Source organism: Protomyctophum bolini, assembly GCF_963924005.1.
Source record: "Protomyctophum bolini genome assembly, chromosome: 8".
Lineage (NCBI taxonomy): Eukaryota > Metazoa > Chordata > Actinopteri > Myctophiformes > Myctophidae > Protomyctophum > Protomyctophum bolini.
This window is the reverse complement of record NC_137869.1, coordinates 8065684-8083690: the sequence shown is the minus strand read 5'-3', so window position 1 is coordinate 8083690 and position 18007 is coordinate 8065684. Positions and strand designations below refer to the sequence as shown.

The window sequence follows — 18007 nt, the reverse complement described above, 5'->3', positions numbered from 1 at the left end:
ATTGCTTAATGTAAGTCGCTCTGGATTAAGAGCGTCTGCTAAATGCCTAAATTGTAACTTGTAATTGTAATTGTCTGCATCCTTCTTCTCCTCCCCCCATATCTCTCTCTCTCTCTCTCTCTCTCTCTCTCGCTCTCTCGCTCTCTCTCTCTCTCTCTCTCTCAGGATGGTGGGCGATGAAGACGAGGATGAACTCAGTGAGTCAGATGGCCGCATTGCTCTCCCAGCAGATGACCTGGCATTAAAGTAAGAACTGAGAGAGAGAGAGAGAGAAGGAACTTGAGAAAATTAACGTGGTTTAGATTTGCCTCCTGTTTGATTTCGTACCTGGCCAGGCTACAACTCATCGTATTGATCGCCTTCTGCTGCTGCTGCTCAAGGAAGGAAGGAAGGTCCTCCTGCAAAGCGCAAGTTCAGACTAAGCTTAGCACCAGGAAGGAACCTTAGTCAGCCAACAACTAGCGTTTGAGTAATCGGAGTGCTAAAACAAGTAGCCACTATGAAGTAATTAGAATTACAACTAGGGGTGCCCGCTGGCCTAGCGGTCCAGGTGCATGCTACATATATAGGCTCTGGCCTGACAGCGTGTTGCGTGTTCGAGTCCCGTTCATGACGACCTTTGCTGCATGTCTCTCCTCTTCTTTCTCTCTCTCCCTCTTTCCTGTACGTCTTCACTGTAACTATCAATAAAGGCACAAAAGCCAAACAAATCTAAGAAAATAAAGAATTACAACTACAGTAGAAATCTAATCTTGGCACCTGTCAGAAGTGATACGGTCAAACAACAGAACTACAGAAGCATCTTATCTAATATTAGTCTACAGGAAGTGCTTGAAAGATAACTAGAAAATATGCTCATACTGTAGGTACTTCTGCTGCAACCTTTCATCATGACAGACCATGCCCACTTTTATGCATTCTTCTGGCCAATCGGTAGGAAAAGTTCATTCTGTTTTGGCAAAGGTCCACTCCAAACCTTGGGCTGTTATAGCTGCTACTGTAACAGACAGACAAACATAGATGAGGTGAAAAGTTCACTTAAGTTCCTAGGCAGAGCTAAAAGAAAAGAAAGTAAGTTGTTTTAAACCTTTTGACTGAAACTGATAAATTCTCCCTTGTGCCACCGGCTGTGTATGCGATGTGGCATATTGATGATATTCATGTCCAGAGATCATGGAACATGAACCTCGCAAAAACAGGAAACTAATACTGAGTTGAATCTGATTTTAGCCACTTAAAGCCAAGGTCTTTATAGGTCTTTATAGGTATCCAAAAAAAAGTACTTATTTTCTATCAATTACACACCCCATGAGGCCTTGAAGTCATGGAAATGTTTTAGTTTTTGTTGCATTCCTAGCCAATGATTTGATGACCAGCGGGCCTACTGATCGAATTTACCTCCCCTTGTGGTCTCCTGATTGATCCTGATAAGAATTCACATTTTTAAATGTGGTGTAGCAGCTAAAAGGTGTTCATAAGGGACCTGTTCAGTGTTCACATGAGCCACACCCCAAACACAAATGTGTTTACATAGTATCCTTTTCCTTTATGTTTTTCCCTGACCATGCGTTTTGTAACGTGGGAAAATGAAGATTGTTTATTTAGTTTTCATTTTCTTACACGGAACAGTGCACTGAATCAGGGGTTCTCAACCCGTGGGTCGCGACTCGCGACCCCTCAGCGGGTCGCCAAATTATTTTATTTTATATTGTTTTGTAACTGAATGGCTGGAATATGGAAATGAAGAGTTGATATAGTACACAGTAAATGCATACATTTCCTTAATGATTATATCTGATTTCAGTATTCATTTATGATATATTTTCTCTAATATTAAGGTTATTTTTGTATTGGGGGTGGGGAGGGGGGGCGGGGGTCACGAGACATGGCCAAAGCATTTCGTAGTGTACTGTACTAAGTTGCCTGATTGAGTCATCAATGTTAGGAAACATGCCCATATCATATAATCCTTATCGCATGTGTCTGCTCACTCGTACAAAAGATCTTTCCTGTCACGGGGGTGATGTATTCATAAATGGGTCATCGTCATATTGGAAGTATTGACTCTACATACATGTTACACATATTGTACAGTGCTTGCAAGCACTGTCATTGTCTTACGTAACACTAACTAAATCTGTGAAACCTGATTCGTCTATGTTCTGTTGCTCACCAAACATGGATCAAGTTCACGCCAGACATTGTGTGATTTTTAACATCATGGACATCGATGTGCGGTAGACAAACGTGAGTCAAGTCAAAAGTTCACATAATTATTGTCACAGCCTTAGTAAAACCTAGTAAAACCATAGAAAAATGTAGTTGTTTGGTTCTACAGCAGTATGATTGTCCTTTACAGCAGCTAGTCTGTACTGTTTTTGCTCTAACAAAATATACAGTATCTTTCTTGAAGGGTATGCACCGCGGATAATTATATTTTCGAACCCCATGATGGGCACCCCGGGGCCCATCATGGGGTTCTGTACGTACGTTACTGTACGTTGCACTGTAAGGCCCATGGACGGAGCAGTGTAGCAGAGTGGCTCTAAGCCTCTGCCTGATGGCCTCAATAGTCTAATATCTCCCCCGGTCCATAGGGATTCCCTTTGGTCTAGTGGTTAAGATGTTGGACTTTCACGCGGGAGTCTTCACGAGTTTGAATCCCGGGTGTTACAGCAGCAACACAATCTGCTGTGCTGTGTTTGAAGAGGTGCTCCAAGCGAGGTGTCCCAAAAAGCATCTTTAGGCTGAAGTTTGTCTTTTTCAGTTTTCACTCACTGAATAGAGTAAAGATGTAAGTGGTGTTACACCCCCCCACTGCTAGGCCTGCTAATGGTTTGTTCCAATGTAATTGTCCCGTGCTGTGTAGTGCACAGTGCACGCCACTCTATACATTGCATAGGCTGTGCATGCATGCACAAATACAGACGGAATCAACTAACGAGATTTATCTCGCATGCGCGCACACACAACGCGATTCATCCTCACCGACATTCTTGCCCTAATCTCCTTGTAAAGGTTATGCAGCAGAGCGTACAGAATATATTGGCACAGATTACACTCCGGCCTGCCCAGCTGACAGATCGATAAACAGAGCTGTGTGATGCAACCCATCAGCCCTGCACTTCCGCAGGGACCAACAGTACTGTACGTTACTGTCCGCGAGCCGCTCTGGGGCTGGCCGCATACTGTATATGTATGGCGTGTACAGTATGTATGCTGCGAAATTCAATACAATTTCACAGGGACTTTGTTTGTTTTTGATTGGTATAATATTCTGTTCAAGATCAGATTCGCACTTTATTATACCCGTTATTTATGTGACAATGTAATTTATCTTTTGGTTCAATACACCTTTCCCCCCCACTGATAATTAATTGCATTTTTATAGCGCCTTTCCAAGTGCTCAAAGCGCTTAACAATGGTTCATTCATTCATACATTGGGAGGTGAAGCGGCGAACAGTCGACGCCAGCGTCCTCACTTCCCACATTCACACACCAACGGTGGCGAGCTCACACCGCCCGACTCACTGGAGGCAATGTAGGGTTCAGTGTCTTGCCCAAGGACACTTCGACATGTGGACAGGAGCCCCCTTTTTGAAAGTAGCTCCTCGCCACTCGTCCTACACACTTCCACTTGGTTTGAGCATAGATATATAAATAATAGAGACGGCACCGGAATTCCCCTCCCATCCACTTGCATTGCATTGCGTCTATTATTTATATATCTATGCTCAAACCGAGTGGAAGTGTGTAGGGTGAGTGGTGAGGAGCTAGTTTCAAAAATGCCCGAGGAGCCGGGATTCGAACCGCCGACCCAGGGATCATTGGACGACCTGCTCTACCTCCTAAGCCACAGCCGCCCATGTTGCAAATCCTTATGAGTTATTGTACAGATAGATATACATCAAAAAGTTATAATTCTGGGCATCACGGTCTCGCTGGACGATGTTGAGGGTGCCACGCTGAGTTATTTCCGGGAGCTCATTGTTATACATACATTCTTAAATTGATTTACAGCAATCTCTTGTTTGATTTGCCACTACTAGGCTGCCTGCCATGCTATTGTATTTCATTATTGTCTAATGTTTCAATTTCACAATATGAAGTTACCCCGGACACATATTACATAACGTGAACTTAATCTCAGAAATGTATAGGGAATTCAATTTTGTTCACTTGAAAGTGTCAAATCCCAAATGGAGCAGAGACCCTGAGCAAGCAATTTTGCGACCGTGGTAACGAAAAACTCCCCCCTTAACTGGCAGAAACGGCTATTTTGTGTCCCAGGGAGGGACCCGGTGTTCTGTTCTAGAGAACAATGCGGAATAGAAAACTTTGTCTTAGAAAAACAACTTCTTGGCACACCTGTGTATTAAGGAAAAAGGCTTCAGGTGGCCTGCAAAGCTTATAATAGGGCGACGTGTCCTTGGGCAATATACTGAACCCCAAATTGCTCCCGATGTGCTGGTTGGTACCTTGCATGTCTTCCGCCGCAATCGGTGTATGAATGTGTGTGTGAATGGGTGAATGTAAAGCACAATCTATGTAAAGCGCCTTGGATAAAAGCGCTATATAAATGCACCATTTATAATAAACAATATAAGCTTACCCGGGCAATTTGTGAACAAATTTGCATTAATCAGAATGCAGTGTTGAGTCACAAAGCTGCACGATACAAACCTTAATACTTATATCCTAATATGCTATATCTCATTTGTCCAAATCTAAATATTGATCTTTATAAATCTATCCAATATAGAGAACTGTGTAATTCTGAGAGTCAGACAGCTATAAATTATGTAATCCTGTTCTAGACGGCCTTCGGGCACAGTGTAAAACGTCAAACAATCTTGTCCAAAAGGATTTATTTGGACATACAGTTCTTAATCCTTCAGTGTGGTGGCCTTCAGGTAAGCCTAGAACAGAAATCCAGAGAACACTGCTGGCTGTGGGCCACTGCAAAACAGAAAGCTAGACTCCTGCAGAGCCAGGCCAAACGAATCTTTCAATACATATTTACTTACCAAAGAGGCTGTTATAACAACCAAGAAAGTGTCTTAAAGCCAGCTCTCCTAATGCCTTTGAACCTACAGTAGTGTCTTTCTCATACCTATTAACAAGAAAGTTGTCTGCTGGAGAAGACCACTGGCAGTGGATTACTGTGTTTATAAGATGAAGTGGAAGGTGTGTGTGTGTGTGTGTGAGAGATGTACTGTAGAGTCGGTCTCTCTCGACCCACCCACACCCAGAAGAACCCAAATATTAATTTGAGAAACCTGCATAAAAAGCTTGTTTATTTAAATGAAATCAATCAATGCTCTCACTTCTTCCTAAACTCACTCTCCTCTTTTCCCCGTTGAATGTCTTTGTAAGTGTCTTGCGACTCTTGCTCGGGGACACTTGGACACGTGAACAGGGCTTAACTGGCAATTCCCATACGGCCTTTCTACCCACTCAGCTACTGTCCTCATTTCACTTTTAATTTAATCTCTTTTCTTTTTCTCGGCGTCCACAATTCACTCAATTATCCCATTCTGACCGGGCACCCATTTTGGTGTTGGCATCATGTTATGCTTTAGCTATTGAAAAATAGCAGATCTACAAGCTCATATCGCGCCACCGAGTGGCGCGATACGAGCTTGTAGGTCTGCTATTTTTGAAAAATCGAAGAACGACTGACATTTTTAGAATCTGATCTCAGGTCAGAATGGGGTTAATCAGACCAGTGTGTGTCCAGTGGAAACCTCGTACGAATCTGATCTCAGGTCAGAATGGGTTATACGCTGCCTCTCTCATCCTTTATTCCTTTCTGGACCACTACGGCAATTACTTACCCTTAGTCACTTTAAAAAAATAATGTATTCATTTATAATCATCCTGTCTGTCTACATCCTGTCTGTCTACATACTATCAATAAAGGCAGAAAAGCAACAACAAAAAAATCAAATAAAAAAAGAAAAATGCAGTGCAGGTGTGTTTCCTGTGTTCGATTCTCACCATTCTCTCTTCCTATAGGCTGGCAGCAGCCGAGGGGGCGGAGCATCGCTTCGGGGCGGACAAGGAGGAGGAGGAGGAGGACGAGCTGAGCAGTGAAGAAGAGGATGAGCTGTCCCCTGAAGAGCAAGGTACACACACACACACACACACACACACACACACACACAGAGAGAGAGAGAAATGCTTAAACCTCCACAATAGAGGGTATGTGCATGCTTAAAGTGAATGGCACATTGAGTGTCAAAACAACATGCAAAGTGGGTTTAACATTGTTTAACGTTGTTTAATGCAATCAGACAGGACTTTTCTGTGTGGATGTTTGGGCTGTCGAAGCCAGAAAGTAGTTTTTTGCCACTCCGTAGGCGTTCCTGCATAACTTCCTGGTTTGATGATGATGTCACGCGCATACCCTCTATTGCAAATGGCAACCACAGCAAAATCTGTCATTGCTCACCCTTTCCCTGTATGGCACACACGCAAGCACAGACAGACAGACAGACAGACAGTTCAATAAGCTCTATTTTAGTTCGATACCCTGCGTGTTCCCTCCCTGTCCTGTATTTATATCTCTAAATCGGATCCAATTCTGAGTACGTCAGTCTGGAATACATACTCTACTGTGACCTGTGCTTTTTCAACTGGCTGATAATTGAACAGCCCCAACAACAATAGATCTGTCAAGGTCGATAATGGACCGGTTTCAAACTGTATAGATTGGGCAGTCTGTTAAAATACGTTTGGTACAGATTTGTCTTTTGTTGAAGCATAATTTGCATTACAAGATATCAGGGTTTTTTTTTATCAGATAAGCAGCGTGGGAGACTTGAAGGTAGGTGAACTGTGTTTGCGGATACGTGCGTCACTTAGAATAAGAAGAATTTTCCCAAGTTTGAATCTTACACAGGTCTTTAACCCATTTTGGGCGGGAACCCCTTATGGTGTTAGCATTATGCTATGCTTTAGCTATTGAAAAATAGCAGATCTACAAGCTCATAGCGCGCCACTCGGTGGCGCGCTATGAGCTTGTAGATCTGCAATTTTTTGAAAAATCGAAGAACGACTGACAGAAACATAGCTTTTTCAGAAAACTGTCAGGATTTAGAAGACATTTTTAAAATCTGATCTCAGGTCAGAATGGAAAACTGTCAGGATGTAGAAGACATTTTTAGAATCTGATCTCAGGTCAGAATGGGTTAATGACATTGTCATTTTATTCCCATTTTCAGAAAACATACACATACATAGTACATACTGTAGCGTACACAGTACTATTTTGAGTAATTTGAGTGGGCGTCATCCATCTCCCCAAACCAAAACCTAACCCACAGAAGACAGTTGACTGGCCTAAGTAGCCTACCCACTGCTATATTATCATATCACAACACAATATAATGTTATATCATTCACCTAAAAAGCGTTGTATCAACAAGGATGGTATGATGATAAAATAAAAGGTTGGACCTATGTCTTTTTCAGAAATGACTTTGGACATGTGGAACACTTTAGTGCCACATTACTTTATCTGGGTTACATCATCTTCTGATACTTTAATGTTTTGAAATGGAGAACCGGGATGACTGGAAACGACGATGGAGGGCTCGTCTGAGGAACGACCTAGAGAGATAATCCCGTACCGTGTATTGTTTAGTTTCATTGGCGTGAGCGTGACTAAATAGGCTACAGCTTGTTACCCTGCTCTGAACACTTGTGAACGCAACATGGAAGTAACATAGACTCAAAGCGGTTTATGAACCACAGTTGGCGACGCATTTCTGACGACTCCGAGTCCTTGGTATTTTCATTCACACCGACCGGGCTGCGTCAACCTTTCACTGCCGTTTGGATAATCCTGGTGACGGTCTGGAAAACGTGGGATTCCCTTCTCGTGTGCCGGTGGGACATGTCCCGCAGACCGGCACCGGTCCATGTACTGTTAAAGAAATCTTTTGGTGAGCACTTATAACAAAATAAGGAGACATAACAAAATAAGGAGACGAACACAATTCAGAGTTTCAGAGTATTGGAATAGAATGTATTCGAATACGGAGACGGTAGTGAAGCGTTAGAATGGAACACCGTACTGACTCAATACATCTCAGTCAGACTTCAGCTTAAATACATTATTACACCCCCCCCCCCCCCCCCTTCCCCCAGGGGTAGGTGGGTCTTAACACATGACATCAGAAGACCCCTCCAGACCACACAAGTCATAGGTCACAGAAAACAGCTTCTCATGGTTTGGTTTATGATGTCCTTAAATGTACAACTTAGGTATTCCACATTGACAGTACCGGTGGTTGGGAACCTCTGGTGTGTATACTATAGCGTATATAGCAGATGCTCCTCTGCCTTGCATCGCTCTTGCATCACCCTGGTTTCTTTTTACGAACGGCAGATAGTGGTCGTGTGTTATTGGGTATAGCTCAGCAAACCTTCCCTGGATAAATACAATGTTTAAAGTAGAAAGGGAGTGCAAATGTCTGCCTAGAGGCATGCCCTAATAATAACAGTGATGCAGCGATGCAGTGCAATGACTCCCTATAGGGCCATGAAACGGCAGTGCAGCGTGCGTGCTGTGCTTGGCCAGTTGCACGGTGTCCCTCCTCCCTGCCCGGCCGTCTTCCACCCTCGTTCTATGACAAGTCAGCAATGTATTAAGCGGCATTAATTTTGGTGCATGCATGCGCCAGACGAACGTCAGCACTCTAGTCTGACCTGTGTCACAGCAGGGGCTAAAGACTTAACTCGATACAGATTGGACTGAGTTAAATGTCAGTAAGCCTTGCAGAGCCATGTGGTCCGACCATGGCCTAATATCTCCCCCTGTTTCTGTAGCGTGAGGCAGCGTGATGTACAAGCAAGTATACACCCCCTGGACATGACACGCTAGCATGTCGCAGGGACTTACCCCCAATCCAACCCTTGATGATGATGATTTGAAACAATATTCTGGAATGGAGATCCTTGGCCCTGCGGTCAGCATGTAGAGATAAAGATGCAAGATGAGCTGTGGACGGACGGACGGACAGACACGTGCACACACACACACACACACACACACACAGAGGGTCAGGGGTGATAGCATGAATCTCCTGGTGGAGATTAGATCTAACCAATTGAGGAGCAGTGTTTAATGACGGAGCTGTTGAGAATCCCTCCTCAACTTGATTTCTGCCTCTAGCTTTTTATCACCACGTCCCACACCGACTGCCTCCGTTTATTTATTGCTCAGTCTGGGTGTGGTCGCACGGGCGCTGTTAATCATACTTTGAGATTTGTATTTGTATATATGCGACGTGTGTTTCTATTGTACTACAGCAAATTCATCAGTGTTAATTTGATTCTGAAGGCGCCTGCACACACACACACACACACACACACACACACACACACACACACACACACAAATAGACAGACACACACAAATAGACAGACGCACACAAATAGACAGACACACACAAATAGACAGACGCACACAAATAGACAGACACACACAAATTAGACAGACACACACAAATAGACAGACACACACAAATAGACAGACACACACAAATAGACAGACACACACAAATAGACAGACACACACAAATAGACAGACACACAAATAGACAGACACACACAAATAGACAGACACACACAAATAGACAGACACACAAATAGACAGACACACACAAATAGACAGACACACACAAATAGACAGACACACAAATAGACAGACAAAGAATAAAACAAACGCATGCGCTCATCTTAGTTTTTAATACAATTGATTTGTCAGGTGCAGGGTTGAAAAGGTAAGCATTGTGTTATAAAAAACGTAACAAAAGATAGCATTTAAAATGTTATTCAGTTATAAGAACCACCAACCGCATCCACAAACAACTGCTATACAGTAAATAAACTAAAACTAAGGGCATTTCGTCTTTATAATTTAATTTCGTTTTAGTTGGTTTTGTTAACACAATACAGTTTCAGTTAGTTATCATTATTTATTTTTATTCTAGTTTTTATTTAGTTCAGTTAATCATATTTTTTTTTCCAATTTTAGTTTTGAACGTTTATTCTAAACCTTCACCCGTTCACCCATTTTGGTGTTAGCATTACGTTATGCTTTAGTTATTTAAAAATAGCAGATCTACAAGCTCATAGCGCGCCACCGAGTGGCGCGCTACGAGCTTGTAGGTCTGCTATTTTTGGAAAATCGAAGACCCACTGACATAGAAACATAGCTTTTTCAGAAAACTGTCATTTTCAAACAGACATTTTTAGAATCTGATCTCGGGTCAGAATGGGTTAGTGTAAGATAACTCACACGTGACATTTCCATGTCCAGCCAAGAGGTCGCAGTTCCATGCGATGAGGAAGATGCACTACAACGAGGGCATGAACATCAAGCTGGCGCGGCAGCTCATCGCCAGCGAGCTGGAGGAGGACGAAGACGAGGACGAGGAGATGAGGGACGACACCGAGGACACCAGGGAGGAGACGCGGGAGGAGGGAGAGGAGACGGAGGACATCAGCGTGGACCCCCCACAGGACGGTAAGGAGGGTTCCTAATGTACGCCTGATTCATACTATAGTAGTTGCATGCCGATGTCTCCCCCCAGACAATGGCGCGTCTATAAGCTCGCAACGTGTCGCAGCTTCTAGATCGACTATTTCAGTTCGAGACAACATGACGCATGTATTTAATCAAGCTTTTGGGGTGTAATGGGTCACAAAATTCACAGTTCGGTTTGTTTTCAAATTTCAATACAGCAACAAAAAGTAGAAATGCCAGAAACATGTCAATCATTTTTAAGATTCATAATTTATTAAAAGTATTAACTAATTTACTAATTTAAAGTCCCTGCTGCATCTGGACTCGGTGGCAGTAAAGGGACTATAGACTGAATCAATGTTAGCAGTAAATTAGTTTTTACATCATATAAAGTGTAATTGTCTGTCTGTATGTCTCTCTCTCTCCGTCCTTCTAGCTGACTCTCTGGACTCCTAGATGGTTGTAATCTTGTTGGTGATGCACCCCATCCTAACGGACAACTCTCCTGTTGTGTTGCTGCTGTGCTCTCTGCTCCAGTGTTGAGTCTTGCAGCGGTCACAGCTTCCCCATCTCTGTACCACACACACGCACGCACGCACGCACGCACGCACGCACACACACACGCACACACACACGCACACACACTCGCTAATACCCTTGCCTCGTCACCTGTCTCTCTGTGTCTGCTCGTCAGCAAAAACAAACACAATAACAAAGAACTATGCTTTTTAGCCACATTTTTACACCGGAAACGGTACATCACAAAAAGTCAAGCAAGGATTTACATAAACCCTGCTGGTTTGCCTCCTCTGTTGCCAAGAAACCCCCCCCCCCTCTTCCCCCCTGCTCCTCTTCCTTATTTGGACGTCATCACTTCAAGGAATGTCTTGCCTCTGTCCCTTAAAGGGGTGGCCGAGAACTTTTTACAAGACTGTTGGATAACAGACCGATTAGCCAGGCCTTCCCCCTCTTCTTTCTTCTTCTTCGCCGTTGTTGTCTTCTTTTTCTTCTCTTAGTCGTCACCTCGCTCCCTGATCCTCCGTCTGTCTGGAGGACACAGAACCTCTGTGGTGGAAGATAGACGTCCATGAAAATGGTGGTGATGATGATGGGTGGTTTGTAGTGGGTTTCTGTTCTGTTTTGAGACCTGCCTGTCCTCTCTTTCTCACACAGTCTCTCTCATATCATTTTTGCTTCATAAGTACAGGAATTGCAAATCTTGATGAGAGACTTTTATTTGTTCTTGTTCTGATTACTGTACTGTGTCCACACAGCTTACTTGGTAATGATAATGCCACAAGAATACAATGCATTGTTTGACCTGCAGTAATGCGTTTTCCGTTTCAATATAATATTTCTTCCCATGCTATCCTCAAGCAATCTTGAATTTGATTTAAAAATAATTACAAAAATATATGCATTTGATGTGCACTTGACAACCAATACAATATTTACTGATATATTTAATATTTGCCGTTATACTGCACCGTAATACTTTTTAAAGTAACTGTTAACAGCGTTGCTTTTTTTTGCTCTGATCCAGAGAATCAGCAGTACAGAAGTGTAATATTATAATGGCTCTGTCTGAGTGGATCTCTGTGCATCCAGACTAGCACACACTGAGACATGATGGCACAATGGAGCGCTTGTTGTTTGCTTGGCTAAAATAACTCGTATTACTATAACCCTGTGATTCTATTACTGGCACTGACGACCACATCATGCTCACCGACATCAACAGAACAGTACTGTAAAGTATCCGACCGAAGCGATCGCGTGTGCTACTTGATAACTTAGGACCTTGTCCCTAGATGGCTCCCATCCTCACTGTGCACTTTGCATAGACCGTGAACTTATTGGTCAGATAAAAGGGCTCTATGCAGTACGCACACAGAATAACTCGTCCTACTTCCCGGGCCCGTTCGCTACTTCCTTCACAGGTGTTGCCGATGACACTAATTAAGGCTCTGTTCCATTTAGTGTACAGTGGTTCTCAAACGTTTTAATTTCAAGGTCCGGGCCATAACCGAGAGTGTACAAATGTAAGGGTCCATTTGGTTCCATTTGTACACTCTCTGAGTTAGTGGAACCCCACTGTTGTAGCAGAGGGTTTCCAGTGAGCCAACATGCACAATATCAGCACCCTGACCAGTGTTACCAACTCTCCAGTAACGGAAGTAGCTACTGGCTCTTCGGAAAGTCTCTAGAAGTCTTTTTAGCGTCCCTAGCGACGGAAATATGGAGCCAGCCCAGAACACCATTTCCTTGCTCTGTACACATAACCGAGCCGAGGAAGCCAGACACGACGAGCTGGCCCGAGCACTTTAGTGTTGTGTTGGATTTGAGGCTGAGAGAGGGAAAATGAAGAAAAATTAGGGTTTTATCTCTGGCGACTGTCAATACGATTTGTCCCCAATTCACCAGAAAAAGTAGCTAAATTTCTCTCCAGAAGCTTTTCACTAATTCAGTCGCTAGGGGGGTCTGGAAAGAAGCTAAATATGGCAACAAATCCGCAAAGTTGGCAACACTGACCCTGACTGTTCGACCAGAATGGAACAGAGCCTTCGTTAGTATTATCGGTAACACCTGTAAAGGAAGTATAGGGAAGGTGCCCGAGTTCTTTCCAAAATGGCGAGCCCATTGTTGTCAGAATGAGCCATGATTGTCAATGCTACTGAATCCAGTCTCCACCGCCGTGGGCTTATGTGGAGATTATAAGTGACAGGGCTGCATGAAATGTGGGATATTGTTGACCGATGGAATTTACCACTATGGCCAATAATGTTGTTGCAAGCGTTTATCTTATGTACAGGGTTCCTACAGTATGGAAGTCTGTCTGCAAGGGACGTGTGGAATTAAAAATCATCAGTTTATGGGTTAAGTCCTCAATACACACATGACACACACATATACGCAAACGCACTGTTTATGGATCACATATATTGCTTTGAATAATAATCTAATATCAGTAATAATATCGGTAATAACCCTAGTTGGAATAAAATATTTTCCAGCCTACCAGTATACCAGCACCATATGTCAAATTGACGGACCGAATTCGTATCCTTCAAGAAATGGAGGCCTGGAAAAGGTGTGGAGTTGTGTAGGAACTAGGGGTGTGACTATACATGATGTTAAGATACACGATGTTGGGCGCCCTGCAAGGACATCTGAGTTAATGATACATTTAATAAACTTCATTGGTAACGCACAAACACACATTGGTTCTGATCCATGGTCACTAGGAATCTGGTTCTGATCCTTGGTCAATAGGAATCTAGTCTGTCTATATTATAGACACTGGAATAAGAAATGCTCACTCAAACTTTTTTAATGAAGTAAAAGGATCAATAATGCTATGTAGAAACACTCCAATTAAAAGTCTGGTATCAAAATGTACTTGAGTAAAAGTACAAAAGTATTGGCATCAGCATATACTTCAACTACCAAAAGTAAAACAAGCTTAATAATGCGTTACATCACGACACATTGTTTATTTAACCTTTATTTAAGAACAGAAAGAGTCAGAGACAGTCTCTTTTTCAAGTGAGAACTGGCGAAGAGGCAGACATAAAATGATAACTTCAATGCTACAGCATACATGTCAATTACAGAACAGCCCATAATACATCCATGATAGCCCATAAAGTACCTAAAAAATATATTATTTAAAAAAAGTCTCCAATGTGATACTCTTAAGAGTAAATACAACAAATAAATATGGAGGCCTATACCAAGGCTACTACACATCCGCACATGTGCAGATGTTTGACTGAAACTTCTCAAAACAACTTTCCAGGTCAATTTTACCTCCATGACCAAGAGCTAAAGAAAGCAAGACATTTTGTTTTGCCCCCCCCCCCCTCTGATTTCTGTATTGAAAAATGAATACCATTCTGAAAAATACATGTAACAGGGTGTCTGCACTGCATGCTTGGGCAAGTCAGATTTAACTTACCGGTAAATACCTTTTATATTTAATATTGTGAGCTTGTGGATCTGTTCAAGCTGTTACTTTGGGCTTGTTCATCAGAACCGATGCCGATTAATCTAAAAACAACTAAAATCGTCCGATACTCATTATTTCCAACACAACTCGCAAAATCCATGATACCAGAAAAGGTCTGTTGCTTGTAAATCCTTTGATACAATCTCAAATTACACATTGTTGTAAACCTATTAAGTATTATTGCCTTTTGCAGGCACGTTCGTCAGCTGTGACTAGTCCATTTAGTTTCTCATCACAAGCCCTTGAATGGAAGACAGCCTATAACTAAACAATGATTGCTGTGTTTATGGTAGGCTTTAACCCATTCAGACCCGAGATCAGATTCATACGAGGTTTCCACTGGACACACACTGGTCTGATTAACCCATTCTGACCTGAGATCAGATTCTAAAAATGTCAAGTCGTTCTTTGATTTTTCAAAAATAGCAGACCTACAAGCTCTTGGCGCGCTATGAGCTTGTAGAGCTGCTATTTTTCAATAGCTAAAGCATAACATGATGCTAATACCAAAATGGGTTCCCGTTCAGAATGGGTTAAATTCATATCCACACGTTAACCAGCAAAAACAATTATACAGTACATGTAAATGGGAAAAAAAGGGTATTCTCACGTTTTACTTTTAATATCCCAATATTTCGTGGCACGATATATTGCGTATTGTCACACCCTTAGTAGGAACCCTGGAAATATTTTCATTTATTTTACTGTCTCTTCTTGTGATTTGCTGCTGGGGTTTGAGTCCTGTATCACAGGAAATCTGCACTTTTGTTCTGTTTTATTGTGGTTGTTTTTTTTTTGTTTTTTTTTATTAATTAAAAGGGTGAGGTCTTAACGATTTATTTGTGAACATTCAGTAATGTTAACTCCACAGACGCATAACAAAACAGAAAAAGTACAGAACTCACGGCACTCCATATTTAAAGTGCTCCAGTGCTTTAACTCTAGTACACGTTTGACTGCACAACTTTCACTTGCAGTTGAGTAATATATTTGACCAGGAGTATATACTTGGACTGAAGTAGACCTACTGTGCTTGAGAACTTTATCCGCCGCTGTTGCCACGACATACATCCATGTTGGATTGAAATGTCCATTTCAGATATTTGGTTGTGTACAGTACCAGTGAGTCCGGGGTGTGTGTGTGTGTGTGTGTGTGTGTGTAGGTTACCATTTTCCATTTCTAGTATCACATAATATAATTTGAGATTTCTTTGCACACATCCATCAATAAATTGAAATTACGGTATGTACATTTGTTGTTTTAAAAAAAAGTGTTGGCTACATGGTTTAACCCATTTACTTTTAGTCCTGACTTCAAAATAAATAAAAATAATCTTTCCAATTTCCCAATTTTTCAAAAATAGCAGACCTACAAGCGAGTGGCGTGCTATGAGCTTGTAGATCTGCTATTTTTCAATGGCTAAATTATAACAATGTTTAAAACACCAAAAGGGGTTCCCGCCCCAAAATGGGTTATATGCATCCAAGTTGTGAAATACACTCTTATGATTTCTGGGAAGTTTGCTGAGACAGAATGCAGATGTGTTAAAGGTCAGCCCTGGTCAGCACACTGGCCATAGCTGGCTACCCAATCACAACCTACGGTTGGATTTAATCCCCCCCCACCCCAGGATGTGCATTTACAGTAATTGAAAATTCTGTACTTCTTGCTCTCCCTTCAGTTCCAGCCTGGTCTTGGTTGTGTATTTTCTAGTGTGTGAACAACAGTAAAGGACAACTACTGCAAAACACTTGCATAGAAATGAGTCCTAGTTGCTTTGTCTTCTGTTTTCTTTTATGACAAAAAGAAAAAAAGACATTGCGAATGGACTGACACCGACTCCAGAGTGTTGACTTATGACCTGGACAATGTGCCGCCTCTGTATTGCTGTACTGTATATGTACGTAAACAATGAATACATGGCAAAGTCCTGAGTCTCTAAAAGTCTATCTCTGAAAGTGTAAAAACTGACTTGATAAGGGATATTTAAATGTTTGAGTCAAATCAATGTCCCTTAAGAGTTAAATGAACACTCAGGATGTTGTTGTGTAGGCTATATATTCCTTCTCTGGTCCATGTGCAGCCTCACGGTTTCACCGCCTTGCATTTGGTTGGAGATATTCCTAGGCATCATTGATTCTTTCAAGGTTGATGGAAGTAATGATCATTTGACCCGCAACCCTGTCACTTATTTTGGTCTCCAAATAATGGGATGTGTTTTTGTTTTTTTTGTATTTTAAATTTGCATGTTCTTTCATAAGGATGTGTGTAACATTTCTGTCTCCCATTAAAACAATGAACTACTTCTTTTCGTCTGTGGACAGATGGTTTTCTGGGTTTTACTGTCTTGTGACGTTGATTAAAAGATTTTAGGTTTGACCTTTAAGTCTTTGTGATTTAACCAATTTATACTGTCTGGACTCCACAGGCACATTAAATGAGCCAAGACATTGCCTATTGATGTACAGTTGAACACCCGTGTGCTGTTTCTACTGTGTAATTGACTAAACTAAGAAATGTCTGTGGCACCATGGATAATGGCGTAATTAAATTACTTTTCATTTTCTCCAAATTCCCCTCATGGGAGGAATACAAAGTGTGAGCAGACCATTTTGAGAAGACAATGGCTCCTTTTGGCCAGCAGGCGGCAGCAGTTTACAACAAATCTGCAATCCTGTTCTGCACCTGGTTCTGCGGTTCACGTTGACGATAACGTCGCTGTAATTAATTAGTGCTAATTGTACACTGCTGCCACTGTGACTGTGTCCGTTTCGTATCAGTATGATTGAACACATTACTCGTCTCACACTGACTTTGTCAGTAGTCTCACTACTGATGGGAACCATGGGATTCATCCCTGGAATTTGTTAATTATACTTATTAAATTAATTGCATGACCTTTTCTCAGACCTTTCATAATGTGTTCTCACTAATTGGAAACGTTTGACTATTAAATGTGTAGAGTAGTGACACCATGCATGGACGAGTAGGTGAGAGAACGTTCAGTCTATACTGCCTGCCTGGCCTGGCATTTCCAACTGGATCATGAACGGTGCTCCAGTGGTAGAAAAAGTAGTCCTATAGTGTTTTACTTAAGTAAAGGTATCATTCAATACTGCAATATATAAATACTTTGTTACAAGTAAAAGTATTGCATTTTCAAGAATTGAAAATGTACTTGAGTAAAAAAGTACAAAAGTATTGGCATCCAAATGTACCTTAAGTACCAAAAGTAATAGTTGCGAATGCAATGAGCACTTACTATGAGACCTAGCAGATCATGTCTGTCCGTGCGTGCGTGTGTCTGTGTGTCCCCCCTTTGTGCCCATATATGGAGCTGAGTGATTTGTTTGTGATTGATGCAACACACTCCATATTTGGACGTATAGCTGCTTTGGGGACTCCTTATATGGTTATGGCTAAGTTAAAAACTTAACTTAAAAAAATAATAACTTAAAA

The 18007-nt window shown here is 41.9% G+C and overlaps 1 protein-coding gene across 1 annotated transcript in view; it reads left to right on the top strand.

Annotated features, from left to right (window-relative positions):
* ppp1r2 (protein phosphatase 1, regulatory (inhibitor) subunit 2) overlaps window positions 1–16853 on the top strand; it is a 30084-nt gene extending 13231 nt beyond the window's left edge. Inside the window, exons 3-6 of the mRNA XM_080771275.1 lie at window positions 166–246; window positions 6020–6129; window positions 10332–10538; window positions 10975–16853. Of these exons, the coding sequence (XP_080627401.1) occupies window positions 166–246; window positions 6020–6129; window positions 10332–10538; window positions 10975–10994 (418 nt within the window). The 3' untranslated portion in view covers window positions 10995–16853. The remainder of the gene's footprint in view (window positions 1–165; window positions 247–6019; window positions 6130–10331; window positions 10539–10974) is intronic.
* The last annotated feature ends 1154 nt before the right edge of the window (window positions 16854–18007 follow it).